Source organism: Heliangelus exortis, chromosome Z, assembly GCF_036169615.1.
Source record: "Heliangelus exortis chromosome Z, bHelExo1.hap1, whole genome shotgun sequence".
Lineage (NCBI taxonomy): Eukaryota > Metazoa > Chordata > Aves > Apodiformes > Trochilidae > Heliangelus > Heliangelus exortis.
In genome coordinates, this window is record NC_092454.1 from 41,011,953 (window position 1) to 41,029,242 (window position 17,290).

Here is a 17,290-nt window from a genome sequence, read left to right on the forward strand (position 1 = left end):
TTCCTGAAGGACTCTCCCGTGAGAGGGACCCCACATTGGAGCAGAGGAAGAGTGTGAGGAGCCTTCGCCTCTAAGGAGGAAGAAGCAGCAGAAACACCGTGTGGGGAACTGACCCTAACCCCTCCCCCCCTGCCCCGCCCTGTGCCCTGAGGGGGAGGCAGCAGGGAAGGGATCCGGGCCTGGGAAGAAGGGAGGGGGTGGTGGGAAAGATGTTCAGATCTGGCCGTTTTCTTTCTTCTTGTAGATTAAACTAGTCTTTCTTTTTTCCCAAATTGAACCTGTTTTTTGCCTGTTACTGTAATTGGAAAATGCAAACCTCCCTATCCTTGTCTCGATTAAGGGGCATAATAAAACATAATACACATTAGATACTTTTAATCCCTTTATAGTAAAAATGATTGTTTCAGAAGCTGTCTCTTCTTCCACTTGTGCAGAAAAGTTTAAAGATGCAGTAAAAACAAGTATGTTCATTTTAGAGAGCAAATTCTGCATTTGTGACAGAGAAACGTAAAATACTTTTTCCCTTCAGAATATTGGACTTCTTAGCCTTCTTATGAAAACATCTCAAACTGAATGACATTTTTTCACTGGAAGATGCTTACTGATGCTGCCATTTTCTTACTTTTTTTTTTTTTTTTTTTTTTTTTTTTTTTTTTAATATATAAAATTAGAAATACATTTAAAATATATTTAAAAGATTAAGAAACATCTTCAAGTATACATGGCAACATTGCCAACAAAGTTTGCAGAATAACTAGCAGTATTAGAATTCCAGGGGGAACTGCGAAGTAGTGTAACCTAATTTATAGTTTAGGGTTTGTTCCCATTATTTTTCTCATTAGGCTATTTAGGTTCCAAACTGCACAAAAAAATCTCTGTCTTCCGAAGATGCAGGACACTGTACCTACCACCATTTAAAACATAAGAAGGAAAAAAATCTTAGCCATGGTAGGCCCAATAATTTTAGGAGAGGAATGAGGTATTCAGCAGAGATATTGTTTTTATCTCAAGTGATAATCACCCTTCCCCCATCCTGGCCCACTCACTCCAGAGCCTTTTATAGGGAAAAACTGATACCTGACCAGTGCATGAATTCCCTCTCTGGAAACACTTTCCCAGGTGACTCAGAATACCCTGTTCGTTAGAAACGCACAAGGTAGAACACGTAAGGTTAATTAGTGATTAATTTTATTAGTTGAAGACAATTGGTATTTCATGGCCTTTAAATCCTCGGCGTCATGGGTGCTAATTATAGAGGCTTGCTACAGCAACCTACGTCCTGCTGCAGTGTGCAGTGCCCGGCATTGCCCACAGGCAGGTACCGGATGTTAAAGGGCAGAGCTTGAGTTATTCCCCCAATGCACATGCTCACTCCCAGAGGGAAGTGCCCCTGAAGCCCAGAGAGGGACACACCAAGCTCCAAGGCTCTAGGCTGAGTCTACATCCTAGTGGGCTGCCCCAAATTTTTCACAACACAACTCAGACAGCAAGTCATAATCTGAGGCTTGCTCTTCCTCCCCCGGCTTGACGGCTTCCAGCTTCTTGGAAGCTGGAAGCTGATTTGTAAGATAAATAAATTACAACACTGATGTAAGAAAGTGTTATATGCCATGGAAGAAACACCAAACACACCAGAATCCAAGGGTAGCCATCCCATAGTCTGAATGCTACTATTCTCAAAGCGTTATATTTCTGTATTTCAGAGGGACCAGAGTAACAAGATGTTAGCCATGCGGGTCCCTCCCCCACGTTAAAAACAGTTTCTTTAAGCACACAATTTTAATTAATCTACTCCGCATCAGATGGAACAAGTTGGTGTAGCAAATAAAACAGTGAGAGATTTCTTCTGCCTCTCCCACATGTTTGTGTTAAGAGAGCAGCAGCCAGAAACAGACTGCTTGAGGGATCTAAGAAAACAGACCTGGCAACCATTCATTTTGCATTTTTGATGGCTCACAAGGCTTGCATGCACCAGCTTCTCTGATAGGAACAGCAGGACAGGCAGGAACAGACTGTATTTTGTAACTGTAAATTTAGAAACTGAAAAAACAACACTACAGCAGCCATGATTTATTTTGAGAATCCATTTTACTTTGCTACTGGATTAGCAAGCATCAAGACCTATGACCAAAGAAAGCAGCCAGGACTCCACAGTGGCTCTCTGAGGACCACTTAATGGAGCAGGCCAAAGACTGCCACCCCACTCAAAATCCCATAGCACTGCATGGGGATCTGATGCCATACAAACTTAAGGTAGCTAAAATAATGTATAAGTTGCACATTTTTCTGATTTTCTTTCCAACCTTTACATCATTTAGTTAATCACATGCTTCCTCAGCATAAACCTGAGACCTTTCCTTAAAGTTTATCTAGTGGTAAGGATGTTAATGTTAACATACAGGAGGGTCAGAGTATCCACATATGAGTGCACAGGGCACAGCTGGAAGGTGCTGGTGACATGAATTTGTTTGCTTTCTCAACACCTGAATCATTAATTAAAACCTTCTTAATTACCAATACATTCAATTGATGGAAAATCCCCAAATAAAGCTGTTTTGTTGTCCATACAGACAACACAGTCAAAAGTCCTTTAAGTGATTTTTCCTAAGGGGGTTTTGCTAGACCAAGTGGTTGAGTTTCCTTTATCTAATAGTGAGATAACCAAAAATGGCTAGACCAAGTGAGGAAGTCTTTTCCTTCGTTGGAAAGGAACATGCAAAGCTTCTTCTTGCTTGGCCAAGGTGCTGTGCCCCTGCTATCAGTGACTTCCTTGCTTTCCCAGAGTGAGCCATCATCTGCCTCCCCATGGAACACGAGCTCCGAGGCAGTTCTGCGGGCTCACTCCTTAGCAACTGAACATTTGAAGGAGTCAAAGTCTCATCAGAGAAGAGGCAGACAACTGCAGAAAGCTCAGATGAAGGGAAAGAGATGTATCTGTACTGAGGTATGTCCTACAGAACTTGTTTTGTTCCAATATGATGTTTTGGCCAAGTAAGACTGATAAGCTTACTTTAATTTTAAAAGAAGAAGAAAAATAACCCCACACCCCTGAGGCCTATGCCACCGAGATATATCAGGAATCCACTTTTTGGATGTCTAGTGACACACAAGGCAAACAGCTGCAAATAAATATTTGCTGTATTTTTCATTCATGGAAAAAATTGTGAAAATTCTGGCCTCATGTAGGTTTAAGAGATTCTGTTTTGCTCTCTCTCTTCAGATGAAGTAGATAATATGGTTCTGCAGCATTCACTGCTCTTCTTTGGTCTTTCTTGTTTGTTCTTTCTGGTCCAAGAAAAGAGCTCTCTTCACATTCCATAATTTTTATTGTCACTGTAAATTTTTACATTCAGTAAAACCCTGAGGTTCCACAGCTTAATTCGCTTTTGCATGGAAATTGCTTTCTTCTGCTTGCTTCAAACATGTTGCCTGACAATTTCATATGACATCCATTATTTCCTGGTTTGGAAAAAAGTAGTGGTCAACCATTCCTAAAGACACGTTTCTTATTTTACATATAGGCTAGTTCCTGGCTTTAATTTACAGGTACAGGTGGGATACATTTGCATGATTTTAAGTAATTCAAATAAAAATTCTTTCAAGCCCCTGTTGTCACCAGGTATAACTGAGCAGAAGTTTACCTACGTCTTCCTTTCCTCATCCTCTTCTTAAGAGATATCAAACAGTGAACTCCATAAATGAAAACCATGGTGACACTTCAGTAAAAGCACTCTACTGACATGCAGAAAACTTCTGTTTTTGTGCTTCTGTTGAGTATCTTAGGCCAAACAGATCTTGCATCTGATTCCTGAACCAGTATGAAGAACCGAATAGTGAAAATTCTGTTTGTTGTAAAACAACTTCATATACATATATGAAGAGCTTAATGTTATTAACATATGAATTAAGAAATCTGTTTTAGGCTTTTTTTGGCTTGGATTGGGCTTTTTTGTTTGTTTGTTTGTTTTGGGTTGGTTGTTTTTTTTGTTAGTTTGTTTTTCAGTGGTTTTGCTTTGTTTTGCTTTGTTTTTTGTTTTTCATGTGGATTGGTCCTGAGGAATACAAACTCTTAAAATCAAAGATATGAAGAAGTAGCAATTATTGGTTAGCACCACTAGAGAAATATTAGCGTAAACAACAGGCCATTGTCTTTATCACCTTTTCTGTATGCCATTTTCTCAAGGAAAATGAGGGCTTGCAGCTTGGTGTTGGTCAAGAAAGAACTGGGACTACTAGTGAAAAAAGCCACCCTGGAAATATCTTTATTGTATTGAGTTTTTAAAATACAATTAAGTACATGGTACAAAATACACTCCAACTCAGAGCAAAACACATTTTTTCCCCTACACATTGCTCTGTATTTAAAACTTTTTTTTCCTGCAATCATTCATTTTCTCATTTTTTCTAATATAAAGAAAGCATGTAATTTTATGTTGTGTTTTTAACATAAATCTGGGATTTACAAAGAAGCTATAGGAAATTAGGTATTCAAAATGCCAATGATATTCCTAATTCCTTTGCAAATCCTATTCTGACCAGTACAACCAGGAGTTACTTAGCTGGACTTTGTACTTTCTGAACTGTACAGATGCATATTGTTCATATCAAAAAGTTCCTCTCTCTGCAAAGTTGGCACTGGTGTTCAATGCTAATGTATTTAAAAGAAAATAAATCTTAACTTTGCATTGATCTGCGGCAATTTTTGTCCTCAGGAATCAACACCACCTTTCTCAACAGGAATGTAATTAGTTCCTCTTGTTCAACAATTAATTAGTTCACAGTTTCTACTTACGTATTGAACATGCATATTGACAGTTCTTTATGTGAAGAGGAAAGAGCACACATATTTCAGTCATGCTTTGTGAGGATAGGTCTCAGCAATATCATGCAGTGTGTTTTATGAGAGAACTGTACTCTTCTACCAGTATCATCTTCTCATCTAATTTCTCCTGTATGGCATCCATTAAGAATGCAGCAAAAGGAAACTGAAAAAGAAACAGAGTAAGAAAAAATTATCAATGAACTTTATTTTCTTTGTGTGAAAAACATTTATTAATATCTCTAAACCATTAGATTTCACTTACGTGTGACAATACCACACATGCACACATCTGATCTTTAAAGTTCACCTGACTGTTTAGTGTCTGAAAATTTGCTATCATAAAAATGATAAAAGAACAGAGTAAAATGAAAAAAGATAAACGCCTTATTGAACAATTCATGCTTTACTGACCATGTTAATGATGTAAACTGCAGTAGCAGCATCTCTGTCATTTATCTTCAATCAGCTGATCAATAAAAGGTTACAGTCATCTCCAGGGCATGCTGAAATGGTAGTGTATACTCTCTACTCTCAAGGGGATGAGACAGAACTATCAATACAGCTCTTGATGCTGTGACAACTGCCTTAGAATCACACATAAAAAAATTGTAAATAAAAAAAAAAACCTCAAAACAAACCCCAAATCCCTGGAAGCTCCAGTTATATTGATTGGGATATAACACAAGTATCCTCCTCTCAAATATAATACCAAATATATAAGTATATATTTCCATACTTACAGAGAAAAATTAAAACCTCTTTTATATATCCTCTAATATAAAAGATGCATTTGCACAATCAATGGTATATTTTTGGTATATTTTTCAGTATAACTGCTTTAATACTTAAAGCATGTCACATTCCTAGTGCATCAGTGTACTGTAAGCTGGGAAGTATTTTGGGAGGTGGTACAAAACACCAGTCACTGCAGCTCCATCCAGAGAGTGGTGAATGCTGTGCCAGAGGAGAGCTGAACAGTGTTTGTTAACCCCTGGAAAATCTCTGTTAGCTCTCTTGAACTCCTGGTGAGACCAGCAGTGACCAAGGGGTCACTCGCACACCAAAAGTAACAGCTGACACTTGTATCAGAAGGAGAAATAATTTTCCTCAGTAAGGCCACCAGAAATAAATTATAGGTAAAATATAGGAGTTGATTGAGCAGGCCAATCACCAGCTTCCTGTGCTTTTCACAACTGTAGTTCAAGGCAGCACTTTTGCATACAGAACCACAGTCTCGTTCTAGATACACGTACCACTGCCCTGATTTAATTTTTTCCACTTCTTTATTCCATCTTAAAGAGAAAACTATATAGCACTTATACCTGATAATGTACTGCTTGTTTCCTAGATATATGAATCAAACAAAAAAATAAACAAAAAACGAGCTGTAAAGATACATATAATAGAAACACTGGTGTAATGTCTTAACTTGATATAAAGATATGAATCTATATACTGATATTTATAATTAAAAACAAGTTAAAACTATTATTCTAAAATGGTAGCAAGGAGAATCTTTCTAATAACAAGCATTTATCATGAAGTGACTGTAGCAGTAATTCTACATGTTGCTCTAGTCACTTGGAAGTTATAAAAAAAAATGAGAATAATATGCATTATTTCCCTTTTCTATCGGAGAGGGGATTTTGAAAAGCCAGTACTTGCTGGCCAGGCATATTTCCATCTGCCATAAACAATTTTTGTCTATGGCAATAATTTTCTATTAGTTATCTACACCTATCAGCTTTCTCCTGTACACTACTGTGATGACTTTTTGGGGAAGAGAGGGATCCAGTTCACTAAGCACAAATCTATTCATACTGTTAGACACAATTCTACCCGAAGTTCTGTGCTACTGTACTTAAAAAACACTGACTCCAGCATCCTTTTCACTCTAATTGCTCTCTCCTCCTTGTATAAATATGTTTTTTATGACAAAACAATTCAGTTACCTCTAAGTCTCTAGTTCTTCTTGCCTAGCTTGACTACATTAATTTCTGATACATTTCACCTCCTTAATATTGTTCCTGAGATGAATGATTTCTTATTGATGTCTCTGGCTCATATCATTCCAGCTACATTTTACTTGCTGCTCACTAATCTCTGTAGTTTTCATGTCACAGTAAAGTGATCTTTCAGGAACTCGTTCCATTTAAATAATTAATCTAAATCAAGAGCATTTGAAAGTTGAAAGTTATGTCATTCTTTCAACATTTGTTGATTTTAGAGAAAGCGTTGTATGTTTTTATCTGGTTTTCCTTCCATACAATCACCTGGAACTAGATGATCTCTACAGTCTTCATCTTTAATAGAAGCCTGTCAGATTTACTTTTAATGATGGCTCTGTAACTATCCTGGGAAGCTTAGCTCTACATTTCTCCTCAGAACTTCACAACTGTTGAAGATGTCTCTACTCCAAAGTATTAATCCCAGCTTTCAAACCTGCCAGATGCTTGGGGAAGGCTTTGGGACTTCTGTGAGTGCTAAGTGCACACCTAAGGAGTGAAAGCTTGCTTATACCACTGATAATTACATATTTTAATACAGAATGGTACTTCCTTCAAATGTTGTACAGTTTTCTGTGCCACAACCAATTTATCTGAACACTAAGAATTAACAATTATACTCACTCACAATTAACAATAACACTCACAGATCAGTACAATATGGTAGACTCTAAAAGAAGTAGTATTTAATTGACTTGTATAAATTCAGAAAATTTGAGAGCACAAACTATGTGTGGGTTTAAAGATTTTTATTTACGTCGTTATCTTTACTAGACTTATATATTTATTCTTTGATAATAGAAAGCCATATGAATGAAATGGCATATTTCTTACATAATGTATCAGAGAGAAATCTTCTTGTACAGATAACTGTAAAGTAATATGATCCTAAAGAGTCAGGAATGCTGACAGTTATTTCTGTTTCTCTCACTTACTTATTCTGACCCTGAGTATACCTCTTCTGAACATCCCTTCTGAAAAAATTAACTAGTAGTATTTGTTGATTTTACACGACATGACTGAGTCTCACTCAGCACAAGTGCATAAAAATACACTGATCTGCCAGTGGAAAGACTCGTAAGGAATGCAAGGCAATGTTGTTACTCTAATGAGACACAGAGACTCCATTCACGGAGCAGAGTGCTACTTGGCTTCTGCCCCACAAAGTCTGAAATGTGTTAACATAAAGGTATGTATTTTCTGGAATGCTGGCATTGGTGGTTACATATATTTTAAATCTCTCTGTCTGAAGATAAAATACTTTTGCCCAACAAAACTATCCAACACACTGCAAAGCTACCTCGAATTGAATGAAGTGAACCACAAAGAGTAACTTGAAACAAAACTGAAGACATTCACATTGTAATGATCAAACCATCCTATTTCACTAGAGAAGTCAAAGTTAAAAAAAAATAACATTAGAGTGCTTAACTTCATTCTTGTTCCTTGTCCATCCTCCTTTGTGATGGCTGTATACACCTGATCATATAAATATACATGCGTCTCTACAACACATGGATTCTGTATTCTTTTCAAGAGTAATTAAGTCAATCACTCTTTTTTTCAGTCCAGGACAGGTGATGGAATCTGGTTTTGGTTTTATGCATGAGATAAAACACAGGTTTATACCACAGAACACTGCCAATACACAGGACTGAGCCCTTAGTTTCATTATGACATGAAAATCTGTTACTTTTGGATGGTCTAATAACAGCATTAAAGGTGCTGAGAATATGGTTCAGACTGCAGTGGCGACGCTTTTTAAGATATAGGTACACCTAGTGACTGTGGTGATTGTGGTAGTGGTGGGCGTATGACTGGTGTGCTAGTGCACACGTGAATACAGACGTGCATGTGAGCAGAGGACAGGCCATGAGCAGAGACCTGTTCAAAGAGAAGGAGAAGACAGACACAGGCTGGAGAGAGAGTAATGGACACAAAGCAGGTGAATTCCAACCCAAGAAATCTGAGAGGAAAAACCCACAGCTGTTAATGCCCATTCCCAGATGATACCAGAAGAAATCCATATTTAGAAGCCTGGGCAAATCCTAAAAAGGGATTAGGGAAAATCCCTGCCAAACCCTGTTCTAGAGATAGATTATACACATACCTACAGAGTTCCCACAAAACAGAGGAGAGAGTTTTTCTGGAAGTTTTTACCATTGGAATATGGTTTGTAGATTCATAATGAGTACATGAGACAAACTATTTTATTGTGTAGTTTTGTTTATGTGAGATGTGATATCCCAAGTGCTGTATGTTTCATAAGGGACTTACTAAATCAATGCTGTCATTCAGTTTGATGTTTGGAAGAACTAGAAAGATTATTTGTGTTTTATTAAAAAACAGGCTTTTTGAGACTTCAGACAGTAAGCTGCATTGGGCTAACATGCTGTACTTACACACAAAATTATTAAAAGACTGTTCCAAGATGCTGTTCCTTACAATCAATCACAATTAATGAAAGCCTTGGGTGGTAAAAGAAATCTTGTGAAAGTTATGTGAAAAGAATCTTCTTGGTTAAACTCTAAGTTTGATACGATGGGAAAAAGCTACACAAGATTTCTGGTTCATAAGAATTTATTTTTATAATTTTTTTATGATTATATTACTGTATACTACTATACTGTGCCAGGTTTAAATAATAAGAAATACACATCCCGATCTGAAGGGAAAAAAATAAGTAGAAGCCTCATCACTTGCCATGCAAACTGTATGGATACATATATACTGAGACAATACTTCCCTCCTCTTCCAAGTATCATGAACTGCTAAAACTTCAATGGTCTATAATATGATATCTCTCCCAGCTTCTCCCTCCATACCCAATCACACATCTGTTTGATAAACCTGTGCATGACCCAGACACCTCTAAGCAGGTACCTGAGTGCCTGAGAAGCCTCTCCACATACAGATTCTTCATAGGGAAGAGAACCTTTTACCTTTTACCCTTATGTCAGTTACTAAGGTGTTTCATTTTTATACTTTACTGAGAACACTCTAGCCACTGGATATTAATGTACAAATACAAAAAGGCAACAGAAAAAGCATTTGTTGGCCCTTCAGGCTTTAAGTCTGGATGGTCAGTGATTTTTAACAGCTCTGCAGAATTCAGAACAAGACTGCACTTTTTGATTATCTTATTCTTCCTGATGCAGAGATGCCTCTACCAAATTGTAAACTTCTTAGCAGTGGTATAGTTTCTCCACATGTTCCTATAACAACTGACAAAAATAAAGACTCAAACTCTGACTAGGGTCTGTGAGACTCAGGATGCAAAAATATTTATCATTGAAATATTAACATTCTTCTAAACTGACAAAAATTACTTTTGCAAGTCAAAAGAGAACTGAAAATTAAGGTACAGATGAAGTGTGAAACAGAAGTGTGCTCTCTTTTATCATCACACTTTAGGGGAATCTATAAAATGACAGTAAAAGCAACTAGTGCTTTCCTCTTCCCCCTACAAGTTCTAATGTAGCAGTAAAATGGCGTATGTCAGTAATAAAAATAAAATGTCTATGACATTTTAAATGTTATCGTACTGTCACAGAGGAATAAAATTAGCTTGAAGAATAATCTAGAGGGATATGATCCAGTTCATTATGTATAACAGCAACAGCAGCAGTTTCCCAGTGTTCATAAAGGTTTCTCCATTAAATTTACCTCCAGTCAATAATTAGGAGTCTACAAATAAACCTAGGCAATTAGATCAATACTGCCACGCAATTATGTTCCAAAGTCCAGGCTTAATGGCACAAAAAGACGCTATATCAAACTGCAATATTAAGTGATCTGATGCAATTTTCAAATGAACATTTTCTTAGAATAACAGAAAAGGGCAAAGCCTGCATCTCTGCTCGAGATGCAAATGGGTACACAGTTTGCCAGCCTGTAAACAGTCTGTTACCAGCAAAGTCCTGACAGAAAGCTTTCATTACACAGAGCTCTTCTGTGAGCTGCTCTCAAATTGAGATCAAAAAATCTTTAGCAAGTTCCATTCATATGACTTGGCATGGACAGGAATGAAAAGCAGAGCTGGCTGCTCCCAAAAAGCAATTCTAAAGATGGTCACTTTTCTAAGAACTGCTTTTACACTCTGAGCTCCTCTTGAGGAAGCTGACAAGATGGAGCAAAAACTACTGAAAACCAAAAATTACTGAAAACCGGTATTAACTTACACACAAATATATTCAGCCAAGAGCCATGAGCTCCCATATGCTTAGCTAATGTTTGCAATCCTAACACAGTTGGTAACATACCCATCAATGTTCTCACTCTCCATGCCCTGTTTTTTCCTGTCTGCCTGTATCATGTGAAATGATAAAATGCTGCTTAGCATTGTTTAAATATTTACCAAAGAATTATACCAACATAGAGTAAAAATTGTTTGTCATATTCCACAAATCTAATTCCTATTTTGTAGTCCATAATATGGAGAGAATAAAGAAATTTAAATTTTTACAAAAATTCTTAAAATTAAAGCAACTAAGTGAAAAAAGAATTTTTTGTGCTTTTACTGATGAGTTCCACTACAAGGTTAAATAAAAAATCAAGTATTTCTGATAAAACCAGGAAAAGCAAACTGGTATTCCTCTTCCACAGTGGCAATGAAGCAGTCTTAATGTTACTAAGTTTCGATAATGAAAGCAGGAAAACCTGTCATTTCTTAAAAATCTGGTTGTGAGATACAATCTAGACACAAAAGCTATTAATGATAAGATATATAAATCTGAATGTGAGTGTTCCCTTGAAATGGCTTTCAAAATATTTTCAATCATTCACATTGTTAACTGAAATTAACTACATTGCTAATGGATCCACGCTAGTGAATATGCATTAGGAAAATTGGCTTTATATATCAAATTTTATTTCTTTTCAGACATCAGCTACATATCATCTTAATAAAGGAGACAGCCAAAATATAATGGAAAAGTTTCAACAGTCAGTATATGTTGTCAGTGATGTCCAAACAAAAGCTGACTATGGCTAGAAAAGCAGGACTCTCACCTGCCAATAAACTGCCCTTGATCACTTACAAGAGGGGAGCATCCCAGCAGACTCTGTGTGTATTAAAAAAAAAGACTTGAAAGAGAAGAAAAAGTATCACACAGGTCACAGCAGCAGTCTCAATGGACCCCTAAGGGATTTCTGCTAGTCTCAGCCTTGTCATCCTCTATGCAGCTTTCCTCTCTGCCCAGAAAATGTCGATAGGAAAATGTTTGAGGGGCCTCTGGTGGAAATTTTTTCATTCTTTCTGCATTGACAGGATGCCAAATCAATATTTACTTCCCACTAACAAGCTGCTCGAGGTCTCTGTAGAAAATATTGTAGAGAATGCGAGAAGACACGATAATAAACAGCTGTCTGGCTATGAGGAAAACATGAATTGACTGGAAACAGGTCCACAGTAAAAGGTCACTGAAACCCATGAACTCCTCAGGTGTCCATATCAACTAGCAACTTTAAAGGCACATAATAAAAAAATCTCTTTTTCCTAAGAGGTATCAGAGAATGGATCCTTTGCACTCTAGCAAGCACTACACACTATTTCAGTAATTCAATTAATACATTTGCCAAGATTTGTGCTGGCTTTCTCCAGCATTTTTTCACTAGTTTTATCTAATAAGTAAGCTTTCACAAATCCTTGCTTTTCCTCACTTTCACCCAGAGACTTCTATTTTAAGAGAAATAAAAAGAAAATGCTACAAAACATGGATCTTGCATTGCCTTATCACCCTATAGTTTGGAACCATCTATGGCAATATGATTACAAAAGTAAAAGATCAATTACAACCAAACACAACTTAGCTACTTAGAGGAGGAAGTTATAATTCATTAAGGGAAGACATAAATTTAGCACCTGTTCTTCAAGAAGTTTCTGTATATGCTGCAGCCATTGTTTATCTTTTTCACATTCCATTTTTGTCTTTGCTGTTTCCTAAAAACAGAAAAATATAACACAGACACAATATTTTGACATTATGTTCTTTGAAAAGAACATAATGAATGAAAAAAGAAACGCATAACTGGATATACATTAAATAAGTAGCATGTAGAAGTGGAAGGATGCTTGCAGAACTAGTTATCTGGAGCATATCTACCAAGTGTGAGGGCTCTGTTAAATTTATAAACCTATTCTTCTCGGTGCATGTCCCTAGAAACGTGCAGAGCATGCTCTTTTTACATGAATATATAGATACATGTGTGGTCTATCTGCAAATTTTACAAGTTCAATGTAAAGGTTCCAAAGTCTTCGTACTGATAAAAAGAACATGTTTCTAAAACTTGTGTAGTATAAATTCATCACCTGTATTTTAAATATGTTTTCTGATTATGGTAAAGTATTTGTGTGTGTTTTACACATATATTCACAGCAGTGACTACAACAGAAATTATGGTATGCATGGAACAATTCTGTCAAAATTAACCACTTTACAGGAGTTTATAAATGTTCATAGACAGAGCAGCAGTCAATTTTATTTGTATTTGCATATGTAATCCTTATCAGTGCATACATACACGAGGCACTTTTATTTATGTGAATACTCTCTTTTGTGACTTCTGGAATTCAAAGCTCCGATAAGGCTAAAGCTAAGTCATCACTATAATACTGTTACACCCCAATAGTGGTCAACTCTTAAACATTCCTGTTAAATGTAAGTACAGGTGTTATTTAATCAGGCCTAAATAAATCTAGATAAGAAATCCTATTACTTTATCTATTTCATAGAGGCTGATTTGATGAAACACTATCAAACATTTCCCAGTAAAATGTATGATGGAAGCAACAAAAAAGGCAATGGATACCCCTAGGAACCATCTGTCTACTAGAAATACGTTTAATAGGTACCACAATTCAAGAAAGGAAGGATCAGTGGAATCAATCTGGCACAGCAAGACACATTCTAATTTTAGTTTCATTAATGCAGAAGTCTTTTTAAAATGTATAACACTGCCTAATCATCTCAACAAAAAGGAATCTACTAAGGATTTTAAAATTTTCTCCACATATGCATGCTCAAAACAGTATATTTATATTTTATTTATCCATGCTTGAAGTCTTGATACTCTAAGAGTCTCTAGGCTGACCTTTTTTATTTAAATTCAGATGTTCCGTTCTAAATGTGTATAATGTTGTATAGTGACATTCCAGTCTTTACTGGGAAACTTTTTTCCTCAAGAATGGAAACGGATGGCACCTTCTGATCTAGCCCACTTTTAGTGAAGAGTCCTTAAAATAACTTACCTCATCATCTTCCACTTCTAAGATCTCCTCAAGATCAATTGTTGAAACATTAAGGATAGATGCTGCCAACTGAACAGACTCTTGTGAGAGACTCTTTTTGCATGCTTTCACTTTTCTCATTTTTTTTGCCTGCTTGATTTTTATTCTCAGCTCTTGTACTCTTTGCTGTAACTCTCTGGATAGAGCCTGAAAGATGCAAGCAAAAAGTGGTCCATTGCAATTTTTCTTAAAGTGCAAAGACTACAGAAAAAAATAGCATCACTTAGACTAAGCACCTTTAGATGGGAATATTCTTAAATCTGTGTCACTGGCTCAATAGAATAGATGTTGTAATGTTTAATATTTGTATTTAGAACAAAAAATATGAATTAATACATTAAAATAAAATACTCTTCAATATATATACACAACTTTTAAATTAATGTCTTTCACCTAATTAGCTGTATTTATAATGCTATCAGTGGCAAGCAAAGCAGCTCCTGCAGAAGCCATTAGAATTTCTTCCCTCATCAAGTATACCTGAAATTTTCTTGAAATAACAAGTGTCCAAACTGTGGCCAAACAGAGGTCTTTTTAAAGCTTATTCATATCTCACTGCATGAAGAAACACCAGTATACTTCTTTATTAAAAACCTGTAATTTTGGTTCCCACCAAGACAGGGTAATTCAAAACTGTCCTGGCTACCAAAGCATAAGCAGTTTATCCTTGGAGCACACGTGTCCACCGTGTTACTACCAAAGGCTTGCATAGAGTTCTCTTCTCTATTCAGCTGGTCTGTCCAGGAGGTCAAGAAGTCTCTTTGCAAGGGTGCTCTTAGCAGGGGGTTGGTGTTTTAAACAGAAACCAGTTCAGGCTGTGGGAGGAAGAATCAGGTGCCAGAACAGAAGTGTTGTTCTTTAACCTCAGCTTTGACAAGGTCTGAAGAAGGGCTGACAAAGCCTCAAACTTAGATCCCATTAAGACTGCTAGGTTTAGGAAAGAATTAGAGCTTTGCAAAGATGCCTGATGCTGCTAATGATGTGTAATTAAACTGCCTTTGTTATCATCGCTATAATTAATAGTGATTAATAAAGCCAATAATAATAAAGGACAATTTTTCTGTGATAACTTCTGAAACATGATATATACTGCTGAGCCATAAAGGTGCTTGCAGCTTAAAAAAAAAAACAAAACACAAAATAGAAAATCAGAAAAATTCTATTTAAAATATTTGAAAGTTCTAAATGACAAGAAAGAAGAACCTTTATCTCAAGTAGAAAGAACAGGATTACCAGGACTTAGTATAGCTTAGGTAAAAACCTAGAAACCCAGGAAAAGTAAAAAATAGTGAGATGACTAGACAAAAAAGTGGTACTTGTGGTTATCAGGAAAGAACCCAGCAGGAGTGAGGCTACTCTCCTTTGTTTATTTAAAACTAGAATAAAAGGAACAGTATGAAAACATCCTGCTGAAAAGACCTTGCTGAACTGAATGAAAGCTGAATGGAGTCCAAACCTGATTTTGGCTTCTGTTCTCCAACACCACACAAGCACTGACTTGAATACCTTCCATAGACGAAAATAAGCCAAACTGCACCACAAAGAATTGATAGTCAAGTTCCTACCTCTCTCAGTTCCTGAAGTTCTCTGGTTTCATGAAATAACACTAAGCCTTAGTATAAATCATAGTTTATAAAACTGAAGTTGCTTTGCTTCAATATTTATGTTACAGTAAAAAAAAAAGTCAAAGCAAAGCAAGATAATTTTTTTTTTAATAACTGTTGCCTGACAGACAAGAGAAATAACTCATTGTCAGAAGATCCTTGTAGCATATTCAGCTTCCATGACTCAGGCAGAACCATGACTGTCAAAGAGACACTTTGGCTGAGATTAAAATGAGATAATAAAGTTTTCTATCTTCACATATGGGGGCTCATCTTATTTAACTATCTCTCACTAGTAAGCTGATTAACTCCTGAAAAATCTTTTTGCAGAATGCCTTCATCTCACAGAAACTGACTGCATAATTATGAAGCCTGATTACTGGTGTTTGAGGTGAAGTACCCTACAACCTCTAGTGTACTCAATATACAGTCAGAAAGTATTTGCTGATATATTTCGAAGAAAGCACAACAAATTCATCCCATCCCAAGATTTATTTCTTTTTCTACCACTTTCCAACTTAACATTTTTCTGCATTTAGCTAAAATTTAATTACCATGTCACAAATTTGGGGAGAAGAGGTACAATAAGATTTATCACATTTTCTGTTGTAAGGGTGGGTCCCTCCGTTCACAGTATTTCCAACAAAATATGTTGTACATAGACTGTCTGCAAGTACAGAGCTGAGCAGAATGAAGAAGACTGAAATGCTAGAGGCAGGGAACTGAAGCAAATGGGATCAACTTCATATGAAGAAATAGATTAAGAGAACAGAGACGCTCAGGTAGAAACATGCATGGCATGGAAAAAAAATTACAGATTTTGATATGCAAACATGCACATTATATATAATCATATTACATCACCATAGAATCATCATCACAGAATAGTTTGACTTGGAAGTAACCTTAAAGATTATCTGGTTCCAACCCCTATGCCATGGGCAGGGACACCTTCCACTACACCAGGTTGCTCAAAGCCCCATCCAGCCTGGTCTTGAACGCTCCCATGGAGGAGGCATCCACAACCTCCCTAGGCAACCTACGCCAGTGTCTCACCACCCTCACAGCAAAGATTTCCTTTATAATAGCCTACCTAAATCTATTGTTTTTCAGATTGAAATCATTCCCCCTTGTCCAGTCACTACAGGCTCTGCTAAAACGTTTGTCACAGTCTTTCTTAACAGCTGCCATTCAGTACTGAAACTTCAGAATAAAGTCTCCCCAGAGCCTCCTCTCCTCCAGTCTGGACAATCCCATCTCTCTCAGCCTGTCTTCACAGTACAGCTTCTCCAGCCCTCTGATCATCTTCATGGTCCTCTGTACTCACCCCAACAGCCCCATGTCTTTCCTGTGCTGTGGGCTCCAGAACTGGACACAGCTGGGGTCTGACAAGAGCCAAATGGAAGGGAAGAATCACCTTCCTTGATCTGCTGACCACCCTTTTTTTGATGTAGCCCAGCTATGCTGGTTGGCTTTATAGGCTAAAAACACACATTGCTGCCTCATGTTGAGCTTCTCATTAACCAACATCCCCAAGTCCTTTTCCTCAGGGCTGTTCTCAGTCCACTCT

At 36.9% G+C, this 17,290-nt stretch overlaps 1 protein-coding gene across 2 annotated transcripts in view; it reads right to left on the reverse strand.

The window, feature by feature from the left end:
* Positions 1-4,236: 4,236 nt before the first annotated feature.
* The window catches only part of CNTLN (centlein), a 187,485-nt gene continuing 174,431 nt past the window's right edge, over positions 4,237-17,290 (reverse strand). For both annotated transcript variants that reach the window (XM_071730388.1, XM_071730387.1), the window contains 3 exons: positions 14,078-14,263; positions 12,692-12,769; positions 4,237-4,985 (listed from right to left, as the gene is read on the reverse strand). In XM_071730388.1, coding sequence (XP_071586489.1) covers positions 4,884-4,985; positions 12,692-12,769; positions 14,078-14,263 — 366 coding nt within the window. In that variant the 3' untranslated portion in view covers positions 4,237-4,883. The remainder of the gene's footprint in view (positions 4,986-12,691; positions 12,770-14,077; positions 14,264-17,290) is intronic.